Source organism: Ochlerotatus camptorhynchus, unplaced genomic scaffold (genome assembly GCF_037179485.1).
Source record: "Ochlerotatus camptorhynchus isolate MF236.1 unplaced genomic scaffold, CSIRO-AGI_Acam_v1.1 ptg000498l, whole genome shotgun sequence".
Classification (NCBI taxonomy): Eukaryota; Metazoa; Arthropoda; class Insecta; order Diptera; family Culicidae; genus Ochlerotatus; species Ochlerotatus camptorhynchus.
Genome location: NW_027040983.1, coordinates 882,438 through 907,028, shown reverse-complemented (window position 1 = coordinate 907,028; position 24,591 = coordinate 882,438). Strand labels below are relative to the sequence as shown.

At 39.7% G+C, this 24,591-nt stretch overlaps 1 protein-coding gene across 1 annotated transcript in view; it reads right to left on the bottom strand.

Annotated features, from left to right (window-relative positions):
• The window catches only part of CCHa2 (CCHamide-2), a 60,871-nt gene extending 37,873 nt beyond the window's left edge, over positions 1-22,998 (bottom strand). The window contains exons 1-2 of the mRNA XM_065235589.1: positions 22,576-22,998; positions 2,304-2,401 (exon numbers count right to left, since the gene is read on the bottom strand). Of these exons, the coding sequence (XP_065091661.1) occupies positions 2,304-2,373 (70 nt within the window). The 5' untranslated portion in view covers positions 2,374-2,401; positions 22,576-22,998. The remainder of the gene's footprint in view (positions 1-2,303; positions 2,402-22,575) is intronic.
• Between the last annotated feature and the right edge of the window lie 1,593 nt (positions 22,999-24,591).

Here is a 24,591-nt window from a genome sequence, read left to right as displayed (position 1 = left end):
GTATATTGTGTGGCAAGCACAATGATACTCTATGCCCAGGGAAGTCGAGAAAATTTCCAACTCGACCGGACCGGGAATCGAACCCGCCGCCTCCGGCTTGGTAATACCGTGCCTTTACTGACTAGGCTATGAGGCCCCAGGGTTGCCAAACTCATATCCCATGACATAATAATTAGCACACTTCGATACGTTCGGCACAGCGTTTGGCATAGCCTTCGGCACAACTTAATCTCTCGGCTCGCATTAAGATGTGCAAAGTTGAATACCCCATGTAAATGATGAAACTTAATTTTATGAAAATGTTTCATCATGTAATGAAAGTTTCGCTTTTCAAGCCCACAACTGCAGATTGCTTGAAATTTTTGGGGTATTCCGTTTTGATTTTACATTCTTCTGGAGCACTCTTCCAGTCAACCGAGATATAAAATTCCTGCCCAGGAATTTGATCAAAAACTGCCAGGCAGTACGTTTCGTCGTCCATAACCATGCAATCGTATTTTGTTAACAAATGTTAACAGTTTTCTCGAGCGCTTCTTTGCCTTTAAATTATGCTTTGCATTCCGGTCCGGCACAATCTGGTCCTTCGGGTTCGCATGTGTTTTAGGATCCACGGTCTGCCATTTTCGACTTTCCCCTAACCATTTCAAAACGTTACACACTGTGGATTTCGACTAATTCAAAAGTTTTGCTAACTCTCGATCGGATAGACCGAGATTTTCGTTTCGAGCGTGCAGGATCGAATCACGACGTGCTTGCTCCGGTGAAGCCATGATGTAAACAAATGAACTTATCTTGGCAACCAATGCCTACTGTGATTTTGAAAAATTTTACTCAATAAATGCCTTAATAGCAGCGTTTGTAATGTGTCTGGATTTTTTCGTGTTCGATCTTTATTCTTAATTTTCAAGTTAATTTGCATTTCAAATCAAAATACATTCATGTTTTGAAATAGTAGTTTAGAAATGCTAGGCCGCTTTCATTCAATATAAACTCATAATGTAAGGGTGTTTTATTATGTTCACTAAAAACTCAGAATTTATACACCCAAGAGCATAAATAACTGAAGATACTGAAAATACATTGTGGTTCTTTCTTTCAAAGAGTACAAACTTTACCCTCTTAGCTCAGTCGGTAAAGCCCACGAAGTCTATGCTGGAGGCGGCTGGGTTTCCATTCCCGTCCTGTCTATTAATTTTTTGGGTTCGGAAAATGTCTCGACATCCTAGATCATAGGATGGTACAGGCATAGAAAGCTCTCAATTAAAATGTGGTAGTGCTTCAAAGAACACTAAGTTGAGAGCAGGCAAAAAGCTAATATTCTATAAGCAATAAGCTTGAAATACCATGCAGTCGTAATACAAATTGTATTTTTAAGCAATGAAAAAAGATTTTCATTTGTCGCGGATTATTATTTGAAGTCGTGGATTTCTTTTGAGAAATTGCAGATTTCATGGATCAACTCTTGAAGCTCTTGTAACAGCCCTGCTTTTGATTGCCTACAGTGTAGAAGGCGAATGAGAACGACCCAAATTTGAGTTTAGTTCACTCATAATCGCCAAAAGTGCAGGAACTCAGCGATGAGTAAAATTTGTCTCATGGTTTCCTGTGGAAAACCTAAAAAATCTGCCGGAAATGAGGAAATTGACGAAAATTTTATTCAGTCTTGGAGTAGTACCAATTGACTGAGTGAATCCAATCTTTACTTTTCTCAAATTCGGGAATTTTTCCCTGGAAAAACCTGGGAAAACCTGGGAAAACATGAGGCAAATTAACTCATCGCTGAGTTCCTGCACTTTTGGCGATTATGAGTGAACTAAACTCAAATTTGGGTCGTTCTCATTCGCCGTGTAAACCAAATGAACTAACCTGTAAGAATCAATCCAATGTTTTGAACCCTACAGGCACAATTTAAACCAGCGTAGCTAGGTGATTCATGGTAATTCATAATCCCTCTGATCCACTATCAGTCCGAAGCGTCCCCCGAAAAAGTTTCACATAATAGATGCGACATGATGTTGTGACTCTACACGCGAATCCTGTATGACATCATGACCAGCGTAATCATGTACTGATCTCCAATTATTTCATTCATAAATTTGTAACGAGCGATGGCCATGGCGTGCATAAACGGTGATTACCGATTCAGGGGAAATAATTGTCCAGTTTACCCCGATGATTGATGCAGTCCACCAGTTCCGTCCGGAATACACGGTAGGAGTATGGGAGAATTCCCATGCCACACTTCGGTTTACGTAATTATAGAGAGCGAACTGAATCGTGGAAGATGGTGTTTGTGTACTTACGCTTTCCACTGGCATTTTGGACCAGAACTGAAACGACGACCAGGATGCAGATTGCTCCTAGATGAGTCATTTTACCGGGATGATGCTTTGGGTAAACTCTGTAAAAAGGTAGAAGTGTGAAAATCACTTTCATTAGATAACAGTTTCGGTAAAGTCTCGTTTTTCATCTGTTTATGAAATTTGCATATTTCCAAAAACATAACCAAACAAACGCAAAAGAAAACTCAACAGTACAGAATCCAATTTGCTCGTGAGCCACTTATTTTCCAGCTTTAATCTCGTATTTATAAATTGACCATAACGACCAACAAGTGACTTTCTTCGTTTCTTCCCCCTTATCATGTTAATATAGAGAACCATCGTGGAGAAAGTTAATCACCCTTCCCTGGTCCAGAGTTTGTTATCCACCCCCAAAAAGCTGTCGGAAAGTGTTTTTATTAATTCATAAATCGTATTAGTATTCCATGCGCTCGTTTTCGCATTCATAATGTCATTCGTTTCCGTCCTTTTTTTTGTCCTGTCCCCCCGTGGAGGATTCTCGAAGAATGCATCGTCTCCGACGGTCCATCGGTGAATGGCAACAAGCATATTCAGTATGAGAATCTGGAAAATGGAAGAGTTTCCCCAGAGAGCCCTTAAAAACCTTGGTTGGAAATTCTGGGTCGCACTGACGTGACACTGAGGTTTGTGTGAAGAAAACAAAAATGGTCCAGCAAATGATGGTTTGAGTGGGAATCGCCTTTTCCAGTGAACTACTTCATACCGAAAGCTTAAAGACCAAAGCCTTGTTTTGTTGGGACATTCATTAATGAAAACCCACGTCCTGCGTCCTCCGGCCGGCGATTAATTATTCATCGCGTTCAGTTAATGGGAAATGTCTCAAAAGTAATTTTGCAAATGTTGATATATTCACACGTGGTGGCGTAGGGTGCCGTAGGGTGTGGGCAAATATTTGATGATGTCACTGTCGGCTAATCCAGCTGAAAGCCATAACCGGGAAAGATTTACCAGCAACGGCTGAATGCGTCCTACGTGGTTCCTTGATGGAAAATCTGTTGCTCCTTTTGATACTGGGATGGTTCTGATGACGATGACTAAGTCTTCTTCTTGGTTTGCCATGTTTCTACTGCAACTGATGCGTAATCTCTACAAAGAGCATTTCCAGGCAAAATAGCAAATTCGGCCATTTTTAATCTCTGAAAAAAAAGCATCAAAATGGCGAATTTGATATTTTTCAACCAATCATAACATGAAAACGTCACTTCGAAATTTCACCATAACAAACAATTATACAAAGCTTCATGCAAATCGGAGTTGGTCGTATCAGATAGATTCGTCATTTGGCGTAGAACTTCTCCATATGCTATCAAAACTGAGCCTTTTATGGCTAAAGTGAGTCACATAGAAGTTACCTCAACTGATCAGTAGCAAGTGTGCTACTGGGTTTTTTTTTTATGTCAAGCGAGAATATTCATCTCCAACAGATACCAGTACACAGGGTAACTTCCCAAGTAACAATTTTGGTTTCAGGGGGGTTCTTGAAACCATGAAACTTGTAGAATGCATTAAAACCTCGCTAAAATATGCTATTTAAATGGGTTCAAGGATAGTCCTGAAGATATTCTATTCTCTACTCCTGTAACTTTCCTTAAAATATATGCACATCCCTGAACTTCTCTGGACACTGGACCCTAAAGTTCCCTGAATTTTCCTAATGATCATGCATCTTCTCTGAATTCCCCGCTATTTTTTTGGAGTTCTATGATGTTCCTGAAGCTTTAACAATTGCCCGAAAGTTCTCGAAACTTCATCAACAATTTTGTAATTTTCCTGAAGTTGTTGGAACTGCCCGAAAGTTTTTTGATCTTCCCTGAAGACGTCAATCTATCCAGCGGGACAAACTTAACGAATTTCAAAGTGGATACGTGTTTTGGAATGTACCAATAGCGTACCATAGCGTACCTTTAAGGATTTTGAACGTACCTCAAAGCTTCCCGGAAAACTCGTGTCCCACTCGTGTCCCGACCAGATTTCTACGGAAATGTGACGTGTCAAATGCTTACTTTACAAATCTGTAATTCATTTTTAACGTACCTCCTATTTTCATTTAAATGCGTATACTAAACTTTTTAAATCGGTTTAAATGTGAATTCTGGGCACAGAATTGGATTTCTCGGAAAATTTTAGCCCGATTTCATATAAAAAAACATTATACTTAAGTGGATTCTAGCCAATTTGAGGACCAAAAACAGTTTTTTTATTTGCATCCCTTTAAAATATACTAATTTCGAACAAAACCGTTAATTTCATGAATAATTATGGAGACGCACGGTGCTGCTTGGAAAACTCCATCATAAGAAATGCCTTGATAACTTTTTGATCGGTCATGATCAACGTACCTAACTGGAATTCACTTTCTGATAGAATTTGCCAGTGATTTAAATAAACATTAATATTATTTTTAAAAATCCAGTTTTCCGCTAGATAGATTGACGTTCCCTGAAGTACTCGGAACTTCTCTAAAATTCTTCCACTTGTCCTAAACCTCATGGTACTGCCCTGAATTTAATAGAATCCCTTAACATCCTTTAAAATCCCTAAACTTCTGTGAGGTTCTCAAAATACTTCTGAACTTTTCTTAACATCTCTGAAATTGTCAAGATTTCCTGAAAATGTTGGAACCTCTCCTGGGATTAATGGAACAGCAATGATCTTCCCTGAGGTTCCCTCAATTCTTAAAACTGCCCTGAAGTTTATGGCACTTCATTCCCGCATTTTACTAATGTTCATGAAACTTTCCTGAAGTTCTCGAAGTTGCCCTGAAGCTTTCGGATATCCTCTGAACTTCTATGAAATTCCCGAAAAATTTTTGATGTTCTCTGGACTTCTGTGCGGTTCGCGAAGTTTTCCTGACGCTTCTTAACACCCCTGGAGTAATCGGGACTTTCCTGAATTTTCGGAAACTTTCTGAAGGTTCACACTATTTATTTATTAAATTAGAACTAAATTATTACAGTACTTCTTACTAGTTCTTCATTATCTTAAAATTTCCCTAAAGTTGTGGACATTTCAGATGATTAACATAGTTTAACGTGCTTTCTTGATATAAGAACAGCCCAAAAGATCTCTGAACTTCTAAGCTCTCTAGTCTGAGCACAAACGCTACCCAACTTTGGGTAGAATCGAAGACAACAAATCAAGAAGACTGGCAACTCTTCCATTGTCTCATACAAACGCTATGAGACAGGTACAATCGCGTCATCTGCCGCTCAAAGGTAAATGCTTCGAACGAATTTGATAGCAAAGATTACATCCTCAGAAGAAAGGTTTGTGTATTTGCCCATTTTTCTATGCGTTGCTTCCACCTTCACTCAAGCGCAGCGCTACTGTATCTGTCGCTTGGATTCTGGCAATTTTACCAGTCTTCTTGATTTGTTGTCTTCGGTAGAATCCTCCCAGATTGGTCAAAACTGAAAAGGGTAAACTATGTTGGGAGTGACAAGTTGACAAATGACCAAAGTCGATCAGATTTATGTCGATGTTATCCATTTGTCAACTTGTCACTCCCAACATAGTTTACCCATTATTGGGTAGGTTCAGTTTTGACCGATCTGGGTGGATTCTACCCAAATTTGTGTAGTTTTTAAATAGCGTGCACACTTGAAAATACCCATTAATGGGTAAAAATACCCATTTTCAATAAAAGTGGCTTAACTAATTAAATTACTAAATGTTTCACCCATTAATGAGTATCTGTTAGTCATTAATGAGTAACTGTTGCTCATTAATGGGTAACAGAAACTCATTAATAGGTAAAACATGTACTCATTAACGAGTTAAGCAACTTTTCTTCAAAATTGGTCATTTTTTTTTACTTATGGGTACTAATGGGTACTTTCAAAGTAGCGTGTGCGCAGCGTATGTGTCAAATGTAATAAACAGGGTGGTAACGATTTTCGGGATGACTACCGATTCACAGACGAAAGGTTCAAAACTACCGATTTTTCACTTTTCCTACCAAGAATCACAGTTTTTTAGTTATCTTGAAAAATGTTCAATAGAGATTTTCACGTCCGGTTGTATTAGTGTGATATGTGAGAGTGTGTTAGTGAATTTCCGAGGAAAATACATAACAAATCGATGTCAAACGCATTTTGACAGATCTACTTTCATACATTTTTTAGGTTAGCCGGAGGAAAATAATAAACAACTTTACACGGCGTTGCTCCCGCTAGTGTGCCTGCGTTAAACGTCACTTATCTCTATACCTATGTTTTGTTTTCCGTGTAGTCAGTTAATTTGATCGAACGCGATGCTTTTTGCAACCCGCATAAGCGCGAACCATAAATTGACCTTACCGATAATGGTTATAAATTGTTTATAATCCCTGCTAAACTTCAACTGAAATGGTTATGGAACTTTACATGAACGTTTAATGATAAAGTTTTAACCTTAAGTATTATAGTTTTTTGGAAGTGGACCTTACAAATAATGGGTTGTTAAAAACCATTACCATTCCAAATTCTTGTTTTCTCCATACATTTTCGGAAAGAAAACTTTACTAAAACCTTTTAACTTATGGTTTAAGAACATTAATGGTAATGGTTATGGTAACCAGTAAGGTCCATGAATAGTTTTGTAACATCGTCAACTTTATGTGGAATATATCGCGAATTGGTTGCCTGTAAATTACTGATTACCAATTCACGGTATATTTCACGTAAAGTTGAGTGATAATACAAAACCATTAATGGACCTTACTGACTACCATAACCATAACCATTAATGTTCTCAAACCATAAGTAAAAACGTTCTAATATATGTAGTTCTCTTTCCGAAAATGTATGGAGAAAACAAGAATTTGGAATGGTAATGGTTCTTAACAACCCATTATTTGTAAGGTCCGCTTCCAAAAAACCATAACACATAAGGTTAAAACTTTATCACACAAACGTTCATGTAAGGTTCCATAACCATTTCAGTTGAAGTTTAGCAGGGATTATAAACAATTTATAACCATTATCGGTAAGGTCATGTGATGGTTCGCGTTTATGCGGGAACTTCAATCCAATCGGATGAGTTTTTTTACGTTTAATTGACTTTCTCTGTCTGTCTCCTAGCGGATATGGTATTTTCTGTTTCTCCCTTTTAGGTTCCGTATTCCGTTCGTCCTACTCACACTTAAGGCCCAAGCGCAATGACAGCGGAAGCGGAACGGCAGCGGCAGCGGAAACGCCCGATATGGCTTACTTGTCGGATTGAAAACTAGTTAGAACCAAATCTATTTCGGTTAGGCATCTTGATGTCATTTGTGGCAACTGTCAAACTTTCCGTTTCCGTTCCGCATCCGCCCACATTGCGAATGAGAACGACCCAAATTTGAGTTTAGTTCACTCATAATCGCCAAAAGTGCAGGAACTCACCGATGAGTAAATTCGCCTCATGTTTTCCCAGGTTTTTCCAGGGAAAATTTCCCGAATTTGAGAAAAGTAAAGATTGGATTCACTCAGTCTATTGGTACTACTCCGATACTGAATAAAATTTTCGTCAATTTCCTCATTTTCCGGTAGATTTTTTAGGTTTTCCACAGGAAACCATGATACAAATTTAACGCATCGCTGAGTTCCTGCACTTTTGGCGATTATGAGTGAGCTAAACTCAAATTTGGGTCGTTCTCATTCGCCGTGTACCTATACTGAAAAAATTAATCTGGCCACCCAGGTAATAAAGGTATTTTTTGTGGAGTTTCACAAGAATTTTCCGTAGAAGTTCATCGTTATCAGTTTGCAGTTTGCGTGATCCATCGGACATATATAGCATATAACTGTTCGAGACGAATCGGTTGTAGGCCCTGAAGCCGAGCCTAGCCGCAAATCTATATGGCAGCTGCTGCAGCTTCGATTTTAAACGGCCGTGGAAAACGTTATTGATCTATCCGGAACCAAGTATATCGACAGTGGACGCGGTTTCCTGATTAAACAGTGTATCTGCGTTGATCTGAATGAGGAAAAGAAGCTGACTGACGAGAAGGAAGTAGAAAAGGACTCCTTCCCGGTGCCAGTAGAGTTCGATAATGTCTGGAGTGAGGGGATTGCTTTGCGGATTCGTATCTGTTGGCCACGTTAGGGTTTGCGATGCCTGTAGTAATTTGGTTGAGAAACTGAAGGATTGTGACTTAAACGGGAACCGGTATGGCGAGGAGTTGAGAAGCTTTGGAAATCCGGGGAAGGAGCTAAGGGAGCAAAAGTGGATCAAGGTGAAACATTACAAACAGTGCCTGAAAGCACATTAGCACAGCGGGGCTGACAGCATAGTGTACCGTTTTCTATTTGTTTCGATTGCAGTCAAGAACAACAACAGTAACGTTATCATTAAACAGATAATTCAATATGATTTGAAGCTTTTTTTTTACCTTTCGTATGTTGCATACACCGTTTATTTACCTCTGAAAAACAAATCATTGTTGACATAATTCAATCTTTATATTCTGACGTGAATTTTCACCCACTTCCTTCCAAGGATTCTCCAAACAGCGCACATTCTTATGCCTGACCGAAGCTGTATTTCATTCCACGCTAAGCAGATCAAAACTGAGTAACCGCTAATGATCATCATATAATGACACCACTGAAAAAGCTAGCTTTTAGCAGTGGAATACTTCCGTCACAATCTTCAGTGTCACCATTTCCAAATCCATCAATATTAAATTGCTTTAACTGCTTCTCATCAAGATCTTTCATCTCCGACAAACCGACATGAAACTTAAACTTAACTCTTGATCGATAATCCATAACGGCCGATTCAAATGTACATCCCAACTAACAATTTTCACAATGTAAACGCTTTGCTTTACTCATTTCATTTATACAGTCTCAAGCTGTATTCAAATGTTATACGATATGAGGAAACCTTTACTCAACCTCTATACAAGCAAATCTGGCGAACTTAGTCAGCTACTTATGGCTGTTGGAACGGTCGGGAGAAGCTCTTATTGCATATCCATTAACGCTTCTATACAGCTGTTATCCTGCTGTTTAGTTGTGTGTGAACTTGAAAGGCGCTTATTCAACCTTTTCCCGGTTGTCCAATAATCACTACACAGCTTTCTCTTGTAGCCGGGTTAAATACTGTTTACGCTTTTTTATGAAGGAATTTATTGAGTTTATTCTGCTGTGAATCAAATTAATCGAAATTAGTTACAAATCATCACCAAATTATTATTTACCCTGCACCGGAACCTGGAGTCGAACTCGAGACGACCTCATTGGCAAACCTTGACACTACCAACTGTGCTACGCCAACACTTTGAACTTATGTAAACAAATCAACATTCCCTTCTACAACAAAATCGCTGAGTAGAGGCTTTATAATAGTGCACATGAATCACTTCTCTCGACTAGTTATAAAAGAGCAGAGTAAAAGCTGTAAAACTGCACATGTCTAAAAATAAACCTAGTTGACTGTAAAAATGCTTCCGAAGTTGCTCTAACACAGTTTATAAGCTGAGAACAGGTTGTTTAATTGTTGAAAAAGCATTTTTGATGTTTATGTTATTCAGCAAGAGTTGTTGGTTGTGTAGAAGCCATCAAATGAGTAATATATTCACTTTGTTAGCTTTGTTTTGCAGCTACAAGTGGAAAGTTGATTAGTGTGTGTATAGAAGTGACATTAGCGTTTATTGGCTGATGTTATTCAGTGCGACTGACAAATTGAATAATGGTTGTGAGAAAGTTGAGTAAACGCTCTCCAAAACTATTTTGCTAGCTTTTGCTTGTAGCTGTATCTGCAGCTTCTTTTCAGCTACTTTACAGCACAACGCTGGAAAAGTTGGCTTACAAAGCTGAAAATGTTAGTTGGTATCGATCCCATCTGTCAAAACCATAGAAATGTTTTATCTAGATAAAAATAATTTGTCCGAAATAGATTTGACACGAACCAACTCATAAATTTTGTGCGCGTGTTCGTGTCTAGGATAAACATTTTCCGCGAAAACGGCGGTAGATGTCAGTTTTGTGTTTTGAGCAGAAATTCCTCTGTAATTTGTATGATCATTCATGTCAGTTTGTCGGTGCTTTCATGGCATTGAGCACCTCAAACCGTGCTTTCGCATTTTTCCGGTTTGCTGCCAGGAATCGATTGTTCTAAAGATTTCAACTGCAGCAGCTTGTCCCGGCGGTTGCAGATTACAAATGCAATTAGATGCGTTTATATCACCGACAAACCGACATGAATGATCACACAATTTACAAAGAAATTTCTGATCAATGCACAAAACTGACATCAAAACTGGAAAATATTTATCCTAGCCACGAAAACGCATTACAAAATTTATGAGTTGGTTCGTGTCTAATCTATTTCGGGCAAATTATTTTTATATCTAGATTAAACATTTCTATGGTTTTGACAGATGGGATCGCTGCACATTTTAATCGGCCGTTATGGATTCTCGATCAAGTTTTAAGATAAGTTTCATGTCGGTTTGTCGGTGTTTATATGTTGTCTTTGTCGAGTTCTTTGCCAAGCATCTTCTGAAGGAACTCGTACGCCTTTTGAAAGGTCGCTCAAGTTTGTCCGGTATCAGCTGGGGTGGTTGCACCGGTGGTGGTTGTGTTGTTCACTTACCTTCAAAACAAAACATTTGAACTGTCAAATTAACCGGGCTGCCACGCATGCCGTTATTCACAAGCAAACAAAGTTGGTCTGGTGGCTGGCACTCTCGGCACACAATAAGTCTTTAGAGTGACCACCCCTTGGTTTTCCCTAAATTTCGAAGTATTGTTTTAAAGTTCTCGCAATTTCCGCTAGGTTTCCTCAAGTTTTGAAACCTTCAATGAAACTCGAAGAACGTGCCCTAAAATGTCTTTTTTTATCTGAACTTTCATCGAATACCCTAAAGCTTGTGGTAATTCTTCCATAGACAAACCGAGATGGAACTTAAACCACCGACATGACACTTAATTCTGACTTATGCCCGAAAATCGTAAACGGTCGATTTAAATGTGCAGTGATCCGAACTGTCAAAATCATAGGATTTTTTGATCTAGATAAAAATAATTTGTCCAGAATAGATCAGACCCGAACCTTTTGCATGCGGGCTCATGACTTAGCTAAAAATTTCCCGCGAACCCGGAGCCAGATGTCATTAGTGTGCCTTGTTCAGAGATTTTATTGTTTTTGCTATGATCATTCATGTCGGTTTGTCGGTGCTTAAACTGAACTTTTACTTTTGCTCAAAAATATACAACGGCCAATTCAGCGATCTGATCTGTCACACCCATAGAAACTTTTTATCTAGATAAAAATTGTTTGTCCAGAATAGCCGACAGACACGAACCAACTCATACATTTTGCACGCTTGTTCGTGGCTTAGATAAACGTTTGCCACGAACACGTAGACAGATGTCAGTAGTGTGCTTTAAGCAGAAATGTCATGGGAATTCATGTCGGCTTGTCAGTGCTTCTTTGAAGTTGCCTAAATTTTGCAATGTTCCGAAAATTTTCCTGATATTCATAAAACTTCCCTGAACTTTTTGAAGTTTTCGGATCATTCCTGATTTATTTCGAATATCTCATATTTCCTCGGAACTTCTAGAAAATTTCTGCAATTTTTCTAAAGTTCATAGGACTGTTTTGAAGTTCATTCCTCGAAGTACTTCAATCTTACCTGAATCGGATGAAACTTCCCGAAAATCTTTAATATTGTTGAAACTGCTCTAAAGTTTCTTGAAAATTTGAGAACATCTAAAAAGTTCTCGCAATTTTCTTGAAACTAATGGAACTGCCTTGAAGTTCTGTAATCTTCGCTGAATTTCCCACAAATTTTTAAGTTCTCCAAACTGCCATGAAAATCATGAAATTGGAGACGACTCTCATTGTAGAGTAATTTAAAGAGATAACTTCCTGATGTCTTTCGAGAAATTCGGAACATCCGTATGGTCCACCGGAAGTTCCGGAACACCTATAAAAGTGATACATTAATCATACTGATCCTGGAGTTCCACCGTTTTGATCGAAACCGCTCACAGACGACTTATCTGAATGAATTCGGAGTTGTGACCGGAAGATCCGGTATATCCGTTAAAATGGTCAATTCATGAAACTGATCCTAGTGTTCCACGACTTTTTGTAACCACTCATAAACGTCTTATCAGAATGAATTTTGATATGTGATCCGAGTATGGACTCAGGGGACTACGCAATGGTCAGCATTGCTAATGCTATAAGCCTTCAATGAGCACTTCTAATGCTTCATGCACATAATCCTCTTTATATGAGCATTAGCCAAGGGGTAAGTCACTCAGCATATTGTGCTGAAATTAGTTTCGGCACAGCTTGGACACATACACCGGCACACCTATGACATATCTTCGGCACACCTTCGGTACAATCTCCTAGGCATTGGATTGTTGTAAACAAAATGGGAGCACTGCTGGACAACTGTCTTTGAAGTTGTTCACAACATTACGTGCTGTTTGACTGTATTCTCAGGAACATCCTCTAATTGAGTATACCAGAGGAACTCGTCCTACGGAAGATCCGAAACATCCCTAAAAAGTCAATTAATGAAACTGAACCTTGGACTCCGTGTTTTTTAATTCACTCACGAAAGTCTTATCATAATAAATTCGGAATTGTGACCGGAATACGGGAGCTGGGAACCACGAGATAGACCACTAGAAGTTTCGGAACATCCGTAAAAGTGGTCAATTCATAATACTGATTCTAGTGTTCCACGACTTTTCAAAACCACTCATAAACGTCTTATCAGCATGAATTCGGAGATGTGACCAGAATATAATCCCTATGGTCCACCGGAATATCTGGAACATCTGTTAAAGTGAGAAATTCATTAAACTGATCCTGGAGCTCCGTGTTTTTTCGACACCGCTCATAGACGTCTTTTCAGAATGAATACAGAGTAGTGTCCGGAATGTGGAACCTAGGGACCATGAGATGGTCCACCGGTAGATTCTGAAAATCCGTAAAAGTGGTGTTTGAGCAGGTCGAGGCTCACCTAGGTCTTGGTCATGCGGGAGCCACAGCACTATCGGGAAACGTAGGCGCAGGGACAATCACCAGAGAAATGCACTACACAATGCTGTTGTCATTAACAGACGCAATATATTTACTATCGTATGCATCGGTGGCTAGCGATAAACTGATTGTGAGTGGTCACCGGCTGATGGTCAACACCCGATCTACTGCAGAGAGTGGGACAATGAGAGTGTGAGAAAGTCTCCACTCGTTATCAGAAGAGGCATCAGTCCCTAATCTATAATAAAACTAACACCGCGCTACAACAGTGGCCAATTAATGAAACTGATCCTAGAGCTCCGCGATTTTTTCAAAACCACTCATAGACGTCTTATCAGAATTAATTTAGAGATGTGATCCGAATATGTGATCCGCAATGGTCCTCCAGAAGATCCGAAACATCCGCAAAAGGTGTCTATTAATGAAACTGATCCTGGAAGAACAATTAATACACGTCTTATCAGCATGGATTCGAAGTTGTGACCGCTGGGATTGTGGAATGGTCCACTAGAAGTTCTGGAACATCCGTAAAAGTGGTCAAATCATGAAGCTGATCCTCAAGCCACTCATAAACGTCTTATCAGAATGAATTCAAAGTTTTTGCCGGAATAAGGATGCTGGGAACCACGGGATGGTCCACTAGAAGCTTCGGAACATCCGTAAAAGTGGTAAATTCATGAAACAGATCCTAGAGCTCCGCAGTTTTTTCGAAACCACTCATAGACGTCTTTTCAGAATGAATTCGGAGTTGTTATCGACATATGGACCCAGAGGATCACGGAATGAACCTCTGCAAGATCCGGAACATCCGTATAAGAGGTCAATTCATGAAACAGAATCTTTAACTCAGTGGTTTTTTCGACACTATTCATAGAAGTCTTATAAATGTAAATTCGAATTTGCGAGCAGAAAATGTACCCTGGGGTCAACGGGATGGTCAACTGAACGCTCCAGTGAATGATCCGGAACATCCATAAAAGTGGTCAATGATCGGTTTTACATCCTAGACCTATGCGGATTATTCAAAATCTCTCATAGACGTCGTATCAGAATGAATTCGAAGTTATGTCCGGAACATGGACGCTGAGAACCACGGGAAGGTTCACTACCCATCTCTCCTAAAAGTACACATACTCAATGGATGGGAACATTATTTACCTGTTACTCACATTCATCGATGTTTTACGTGTACATATCCAATGGCACAAATGAGCAAATGTTGCTCAAAAACAATTTATAATGTGGATAACAATCATTCATTTTTGGGGATAAAATGTATTTCTGAGTAATTTGGTATTTGCGAGAATAACTAAGAGATATGATTTGAATGGTTGGACAGTTGGAGATCATCATAATGATACCTGATCAAGTTGAAGGCTTTAACAAATAGCTTTAGGACTTTTTGGAGATCTATGATCACCTGGAGGTCTTTCGACTAATTTCTGAGCAACTTGAAAAATATCTGGTAGATGTGATTTGAATTGCTGTGCAGTTGATGAACTTCATGTGAATTGTTGAACAGTTGACGATCTTCAGAAGGATGCTTGATGAAGCTGAAGGCTTGAACAAATATCTTTAGGACTTTTTGAAGATCTATGATCACCTGGCTTTTCAATAATTTCTAAGCAATCTAGTATTGAGAGAATATTTCAAGCATAATTTTTCAAAAGGACGTATGTAACATTGGATAGGAAATTAGAAACATTGGATAGCAATGTTTATATGAGATTATTAAATGCTATTTAAAAGTTAATGCTATTTTTTTAAATCTGTTTGTGCTATTAGATGGATAAAGGGATAGCGTTTAAGAGAATTGTGAAAAATGTCGAGTTTTGCAAACACGGACAAGACTTTTGATAAAACAAAATCAAACACCTTTTACTTGTGTACTACTCACATACACCCTGATTGATTCGTCGGTATCACACCTTGATTGTTACATACACCCTGCATGATTCGTCTATTTGACAGAAGGGTTTTCACATACGTCAAATCAGATACACCGGTTTTTGTTTTGCAGTGAAGATACGTCGGGAGCTCGAAAAGCATTGTTGAATTTTCGGTTGGTTGGTTTATTCACATAACTACCCAGAGTTGTGAAATAATCGATGTTAAAAGCGGAGATGAGAGGGTCACCGCATTATCTGCCGTCAGATGTTATACGTTTTGTGTTTTTCGTATTAAGAAAGCGCTGGTCAGATTGGTATGTGAAGTTCAATATTAAAGTCAAGATTAAAGTACAATTTTATTAGAATACTTTTGAAATAATAGACATGTTGCTCCCGGAAATACAAAAACAAACATACAAACTTGACGCATTTGCTGATTAATAGTGGTTGCTTTGTTTTATCACATACGACGCTTCACTGTGAGCGTATCTGCAGTTTTTGTGTTATCATCAAATTTTAACAGTTAAGTCATGTTGACAATAAAAGGGTGTATCAACACCATTTTAAAAACAATGAAAGCAGGTCACATAGGGCGTTCATTAAATATATTCTCCATAATGCATTACAATTTAAAACCTTGTTTTTCATTAACTCGTAGGAAAAGCATGTATTTTATATTCGGTTAGATGCAAAATATCGATTTGTTTATTTTTGCGACTTACGTCCTTTTGAAAAGTTATGCTTGATTTGGAAGATGTGATTTGAATTGTTGGGCAGTTGAAGACCTTCAGAATGATTCTTGATCAAACTGATAAATATCTTGAGGACTATTTAGAGATCTCTGATAACCTGGAAATCTTTTGAATAATTTTTGAGCAACCTGGGATGTTGAGAGAATATCTGAGAGTTGTGATTTGAATTGTTGAGCAGTTGAAGATCTTCAGAATAGCTGTGGGGAGCAGGGGGCTATTAATTTGACCCAACCTAGTGCTCATGGATCCACACTACCAGACTAGCACATAGAGTGTTGATAGATCCACTCAAAATTTTGGGTAGCTTCATCCTTTATTGAAGAAAGTGAGATGAAAATGGGTCGCTAAAATCAGATCGAAAGCTGTTTTCCAGTTATTGATATAGGGAGGATATGCCAGTTATCGCTAAACGTTCATATTATGGCGTGTTCCAATTATAGCACATGGAATTTCCATAGACCATAATTGAAGCACATCATAATAGGAATCATCATCAGGAAAAGGGACGAAAATAATTTTAAAACGTTCAATTTGGGCTCTAAGATCAATTTCATGAAATGACCCCTTTTACAGTTGTCTCGGATCTTTCGGTGGACCATCCCGTTGTTCCAAGCATCCATTTACTGGTCCCAATTCCAAATTCATTTTGATAAGACGTCTATGAGTGGTTTCGGAAAAACCGCTTATGATCAGGATATTCCGGATCTTTCGCAGGACCTGACTTGTTACCTACTGGAAACTGAATGTTCCCAAAAGGTGACCAACTATCTGCTTAACAACTTCTCCAAAGACATCAGGAAGTTATCTCTTCAAGTTGCCGTACAATCAATGTTTGGTCCTAATTAGCTCAAATCCCGTATGGTACGTGTATGCGTTAATGCCGGTTCGACCGTATTATAGGAATCCAGCGGCAACCGTACTATAGAATCCTTGACTGTATTCTGGAGGCCTTTAAAACTTCCCTGGAATAAATAAATTCCTGAAGTTCCCGGAACATCTTCAGGGTCCTCGATTTTTTTCAGAAATCAATGGAACTGTCTTGAATTTATTGCAGTCTATCCTTACTGATGTGGACTTTAATAAAGTGTTTGGAACTTCCCTGAAATCATTGGAGCTTCCCTTAAAATCTCTGAAAATCCATAAAGATTCCTAGACCGGAGCTACTTGGAACTACTTTAAAGATTCAACAATTCACCTCAAGTTCTCTCAACTTCTCTGATGTTCTCGTGACTTCCCTAAAATTCTGGGGATGTCCCTGAAAATCTTCTTATTATTATTATTAGATCTCTTTTTCTTTTTCTTCGCATTTCAAGCTTATTTCTTATCGCATGTTAGCTCATTTATTGATTGAGAGCTGCGTGGCAAGCACAATCATACTCTATGCCCAGGGAAGTCGGACCGGGACCAGGAATCGATACCAGCCACCTGCAGCATGGTTTTGCTTTGTAGCTGCACCTTTACCGACTGAGCTAAGGGAGGCCCCATAGAACTTAACAATTCTTTAAAGTTCCTGAAGCTAATGGAACCACCTCAGTGGCACCGGGTGTGTAGTTGTAAGCCTGACTGCCTCTCATCCCAAAGGGTCCGGGTTCAATCCCAGTCGGTGCCACCGGGATTTTCTGAGGCCTAACATTTCTGATCACGACTTCCTTTGGAAGGGAAGTAAAGCCGTTGGTCCCTGGTACATGAGTTGATGGGTCAATAGGTAGGGTCTAGATGTGAAGTCCATAAATGTTTCCAAAAGTTTTCGGAATTTCCTTTATGTTCCCGCAGTTTGTTTATGAAACTAACTTAAAATTCTTGCGATTTTCTTTCATTACCCATAACTACTTCAACATTCCTACAATTTTTGTGAAGTTAATGGAACCTCTAATCCGTCCTGATATTCAAGTGACTTTCCTGAAGCTCTCGCTATTCTCCTGATTATGTTCCTGGAGTTGCCATGAAATTAATGGCACTGCCATAAAGATCTCTAAACTTACGTGAATTTCTTGAATCTTCTATGAAGTTTCTGAAAATTTTCATAAGTTTACTGAACTTTCCTAAAGTTCTTTGAAGGTTTCCACTATTTTTCTGAAATTAATGGAACTGTCCTAAAGTTCTCGAAAGGTATCTAAAGTTCTCGGAACTTCCCCGAAGTTCCCGCAATTTTCCTGATATTCATGGAACTACACCACGGTTGACTGAGCAGTTTTCCTGAAGTAAATGGAACTGCCCTGAAGCTCGGTGGTCTTCACTGAGGTGAGTTTTCCTTCAATCTTTAGGGACTGTCCTGAAGCTATAGGTGCAACTTAGATGAAAGTGAAAACTGAACATGAGCATGAGCATGATTGACCGCCCAAGGATGCAACTCCGTTATTGTCAGGTCTGCTGTAATTACACAGAGAACCAATAGACGTAGCTTGGGACTAGCAATCATCCTGGTGATCTTAAACTAGGCAAAATCAGCGCCGGCCACGTCAGAATGCTGGTCAACAATGGGTAGGAATATGTCGATGTAATACGGAAGCAACAGTCTTCAATTGAGTGAATTCGGAGGTAGAGTTTAAGGTCATCTGCGTAAGATAATCGTGGTCCCTCAATTACCAGATTCACGTCGTTGAAATAAATCAGGAAAATCAGCGGTCCCAGGTGACTACCCTGGGGTATGCCGGAAGTGGCAGCGAACGTACGGGACTGGTGATCACTAATAACAACAGTAAGATAGCGATCGGTGAGGTACGACTGAAACCATTGCAAAAGGCAGCTGTGGATACCAAGCCTGCCACAGTTGACAGTCCTAGAGTCTGAGCAACTTGCGAAGGATGCCTTGATGGTGCAGGCGAATATTGGCTGGAAGCAATGAGCGGATCAGGAGTCGTTGAATCGATAACAGAAGTTGAGTTGCCTATGCTGTCGAGTTGGAAGACCCCTGTACTACTCCCACACGCAGGACCGGGACGACTGCTGAACGCTGGCTGGAATGGCTCGACTGTGGTGGCAGGTACAAGGGCTTCCATGAGGCCAACTTCGGTGCGTCCCAGTGTACAGCTGTCTAACTGTGGCTGATATGAAAAGCCAAATGGAACTGGCTGGACTGGCAAAGAGTTTGGATGAAGTTCGGTAGAGACAAGTGAAACATGTGTCAAAGAAGATGGCAATGACGAAACCGGCCATTCAGGAACAGGCTGGTTGACGAGCTCTGTGCAGCGATGGGATTTGTCACTTATTATGGCATGGCGTTGTCTTGGTGATCCGGGTAATTGGGTGACTCCATGCTGGGGGATAAATTGGCATTTGGCGTTCGAGAAGGGTTCCAAAAATTTGTAACATTCCTGTTGTCCTTGAACTCACGGAATAGTATTCCCTTTGGCCACGTTGCAGTCGAAAGAGCCTTTGCTTTCAGCTCAGGACTCATACCGAGTTTGAACGAAATGAATGACAGACTGCTGACATTCTTACCATTGGCGACTAGTCTGAATATCTCAACGTCATTTATTCCTAACCTCTGCATCGCCAGTTCACGTACTTGCTCCACTGTGACGTCACGAGAGATACGCGAAATGTAGAGCCAAAACTTCTGCCTTGGAGGTGGTACAGTAAAAGTGCCGATAGATGGAGATATTGAGCTTGCAGTTCCACACATCAAATCCTGTTGACGGCGTTCAGCAGCTTCAGGTTTACGGAACAATCGTCGGCTTCGCAAAGACCCAGCGGCATTCGTATTACTAGTTGATGCTTTTGGTGTAAGTGCACTGGAATTGATCAAAGCGGTGAAGTTCAGACGAAGTTCACTTTTGAGTTCATTCATGATTTCCGACTTAATTCTTTGAAAGATCTCATTATGATCGCCAAGGACATGTTCTTGCCCAGTCTCATAAGCGCCTCGAATGGAATTGCAGAAACGAATGTCATCCATTAATTTGGTACACGACCTGCACATCCAGAACAATTGCGAATTCCGCCTTGCAGAAGCCGCTGCATGAAATGGAATCGTCAATGACATCAGTAGCACAGGAGTGGCAAGTAGAAGTCATTTTCAGGATTGAAGTAATTCTCAGGATTTTATGCGATTGCCAAAGCAGCGCTACTACACAGTTTAAAGTAATGCGCCCAGAGTAGTATGCAACAACAGAGCAGGTAAGCTTGACGGCGAAAGTGCAATCTAACGGTAGAATCCAGGCGATAGCAATGCGCCAAAATGTTTGCAACAGTTTCACCACGAGCTCAACAAAAGCTCGCAAGGTTCAAAATTTGGATGGTAGATGGTGCTTCGGAAAAAATCGCGTGGCGTTTGCTTAGGAAAGTGTTTGTAAACAATGTTCAAAATGCTTCATTTTCCCTTTAAACCAGCACCACGAAAACACAACACACCGAAAGAAATTCACGGCACTTGAATGCAGTAGCACATAAACCGACGATCGAACGATGAAGGCATAATTTATAACCGTAATAACAACATAAACAAGTGCAAGTAATTAACGACCAAACGCAGCGGTATACGTAGCTAACAGTGTTGCCAAGTTCTAATCCACAAGAAATCACTGGGATGTTGGATAAAAGGGTTGGGATTACAGCGGAATTCGTTTTGGTAAACGATATGCTGAATTGATGCCCTAACGATTCAATAGCACGAAGAAGCTTGGGTTTGAACCCACGGTCTTCTGCTCAGCAAGCAAAATCGGTCGCCACTAGGCCACCGAGCTCCTTATATCACAAAACAATTACGATCAAGTTATCGTTCAACTTGCTGTTACAAGGTTTCGATCCCGTCGGCAAAACGTCCTTCCTAGGGGCAGAGTGAATATATTTGAACCGATTAAAATAGAGTTACTCTATATTACTCAAAGTTGATCTAAGGAGTCTAAAAATAATCGCCAGGATCTTCAAAAAATTTTAGAGGAAAGTAGCAACAAGTTGTGATGTGTCAGCGATAGATTATCTGGTTCTTGATTATTATACAAATTATACATTTTATTACTATCCAACGAACAATTTTAGCTACAGGCAAAAATCAGCTGCACAAACCCCTTTGTCCCGTTAAAAGTCATTCTGCAACTAAAATTATTAATTGGGTGAACCATGGCGTAATACGCTATATAAATTGTAATCTCAGCTCGTTATAATCTTCCGCTGTGTAATTATTGATAGTAGATGATGCGATATTCCAAATCAGATTAATGAGGTGAAGCAAATGCTCTAAACTTAAGGGACAATTTCAATTATGGGTCTTATTATGTAATTCGAGTCGATCGTCACTTATTGTCACTAGTCTAGTTTGGTAGTACTTCGGTGATACCAAAATAGACCAGTTACCATAAGTGAAGATCTTCATATTTAAATTTTGATTTCTTTCCCGACTGTTTGTTATTTTCACTTCTGATTGATAATGGCTTACCGATAAAGGAGCTGGAAGAATCAATTGAATTATTTCTATGCCACCTTAACGTAATCAATATTATTTCATTGTATTTCAAGACACCCATCAACTGTTCCATCAAGATCGTCTATAATATACAAATTTTTGTTTCTTTAAAACTGTTAACTAACACTATATTTAATTTAAGAGCAGATCAATTTCGATTATTCATTCGTACTAACAGTTTTATATTCGTTTGCAAGACACTTTAAGCATAACCACAAAAATCAGGTTTCTGAGTTAATGCGTGTATTGAATAGCTCAAAATTTGCTCAAAAATCAAAAGCTGTCTTACCCCTAGCGCCTTTCCTAAAATATTATTTCTTTACGTAGATTACTCAGAAAACAAAATCGGTCGCCACAAGGACACCGAGCTTCTTGTTAATCAATTGCGACCAAGTTCAACTTGCTGTTACTAGATTTCGATCCCGGCGGCGACCTCACCGACGACGACAACAGTTACTCATCAGAAAGGTTTGTAATAGATTTCCAATCAACACGTCTTTCCTAAAACTCGAACATTATTCATTTTACCTCCTCCAACCGAATTGCAATACGTTTTATCTCATATTAAGAAACAAATCCGATTTACACCAAAACTCTATAATGTTAGGAGCTTGATATTGAACACGTAATTTTCTGCTCAGAAAGCAGTACTATGGCGGCCGAATATTCGGTACTACTAATAATAATATGTAATTGATCGAAAACGATTTTATTTCGAATGTTTGGTCGTAAACAGCACTTTATTCCTAAATCTACCCGGAAGCATGCTCCTTCTCATAAATCTTATCCAAACTTAACCACAATTTATAACCGCAGCTCTATTAGATTTTGAAAGTGTAACCCCAAAATACATCCTACTAAGAGGTCTATTCTGCATCAAAATGTACCCCTCCTGCTGACGGTCCGTAAGAACGCACGTCAATCATAAATTTCACCGGGCACTGGCAGCATCACATGTGTAGGTATGTGCGACCGTCAGATTGTACCCTGCAAGGCATGATTTCTCATTTTCCTTAATCAAACTTAATTTCGTGTGCCTCCTTGTCTTTGTCGTTCCTTGGCCTCCACAGCGCAGGGTTCTCGTCTTCCGAAAGAGTTCTAAATTATTCACCTCTTGCGAGAGCGAAAATGGTCACCCAGGGGGAAGCCCCAATGTCAAATTGCATGTTTCCATAAGCCGTTGAGCAACTTACGTTTATGATTTTTAATAAGCTGAAGCCTGTCGATGCACGCTGAGCGCTATCCTTGCTTCCGGTGGTCCGCTGGGGTTGGTTAGCTTCTTTTCTTCAATCACCCATCAAACTCACTTATCGCAAGATATACAACCAATAACAGGGCACTGGTTCCCCCGCACTTTATCGCACTATCTTCAATGCTTCCACGCTGAATCACTTCCCACAGCCAATCGATGATGGCGATAACTTAATAAATCTGATTCTTTGCACTTAGAAAACCAACCGGGCGCTTCCTGTCCTTTGTGGCACCACAATTACCCAACGGATTCAGGATAGTCGTTCTTCACTCAACCCAAATCGCACCGAGCACCGGCCGTGGGGAATTACTCTAAGAACACGCGCGCACACACACCACACGCACTATTTCGGGAAGATCCTGTCGGGAGCACGTTGGAGCAACAAATGGTTGCACCTGAAGACAATGTTGAACCTTTTATATCGTCGGTTCGAGTCTGTCGGTCCAGCAGTAACAGGCGCTGCGATATGCTGCGCGCTCTCTTCACCCAGCAGGCGATGATGATGATTATGGTGATAGTGATGATGATGGAAGCACAGCAACATCGTTGTTAGGTTGGGAGTTCTCGTTTTTTGGGAGGAAAAGTACAACACCGAACTGATCGTAGTTGGACCGAAACAGGGGTTTCCCTAAATTGCCAACCTCTCGGCTTCTGCCTGAGTCAAAGGGAGAGCAAAGTCGTTGCTTTATCATTGACGGGGTGGGAAATGCAACGCGGTTATCGGGAAGATTTGTTGGGTGGCGTCACTGGTGTTTGCTGTAGCTTTGGTTTAAATGGGGGTGTTATTTTCCTTCGTAGAGTTGTGGGGTTGCAATTGAGAGCCATCAAAGATCGATGACTAATTTGGAGTGCATGGATTTATGAGCCGGATTTAAAGGATAAGTTAATAGTAATATAATTAAGAATCTCTTGGACCTTGGATGGATGGCGCCTCATAGCCTAGTCAGTAAAGGCACATTATTACCAAGCCGGAGGCGGCGAGTTCGACTCCCGGTCCGGTCGAGGGATTCTTTTAGGTTGGAAATTGTCTCGACTTCCCTGGGCATAGAGTATCATTGTGCTTGCCACACAAATATACAAACTCATGCATTGGTATTGGCATCGAAAGCTCTCAATTAATAACTGTGGAAGTGCATTTAGAACACTAAGTTAGCTCGCAATAAGCTAATATGCACTAAGCAATAAGCTTGAAATACGAATAAGAAGAAGAAGAATCTCTTGAATCAACGGTTCAAAAGTGTGACTTGTACATTCAGTTTTTTACGGTCACCATAATTTAATTGATCACCCCTCGGATTGACGTTAGACAATTATTGCCGATTTTATAGCTGAATACTTAGGAGGCTTTGATTGAAGAAATAGATCAGTGCACGGTCCCTAACCTCACTTTTTGCTCCCTATCATTTTGCTTCTGAGTAAAAGAGATAGCAACGAATGGGAGCCAAAACAAACCACCCAAAACTGTCAAAACTTACGGGTGAGAGAAGAGTGCGGCAAATCTTCGTGAACTGATCAATAACAACATTTTAAGTGACAGATGACCAGTTCCAGGCCAAATAGGATAACAACATTAACACTTTGACTCTACTTTCTCCGATTTGCATGAAACTTTGCAGAATTGTGTGTTATGGGTTATCCTTCACATTTTTACAAAAGTTCGGTTATTTTGAATCTTGTATTTTTTTTTAAATGCTTCATTGGAATTTTTCAACAAATTGTAGTACGAAAACGTTATTTCTGACCGAAATGGCGTCTGAGACAAAGTTTTTCCATACATGATGAGTCTTTTTGGGGGAAATGTACACGGTAATTTGTTTTTAGTCATTTTGAGTAAAAATTCTAAAAGTGTTAAAACGGAAATATTTCAAATAGTATATCTTCAATATTTATAATTTATTGTTTAAATAAAGCTCATGAAAATGCAAGCTTTTAGAGTATTTGAAACAATTGACGCAAT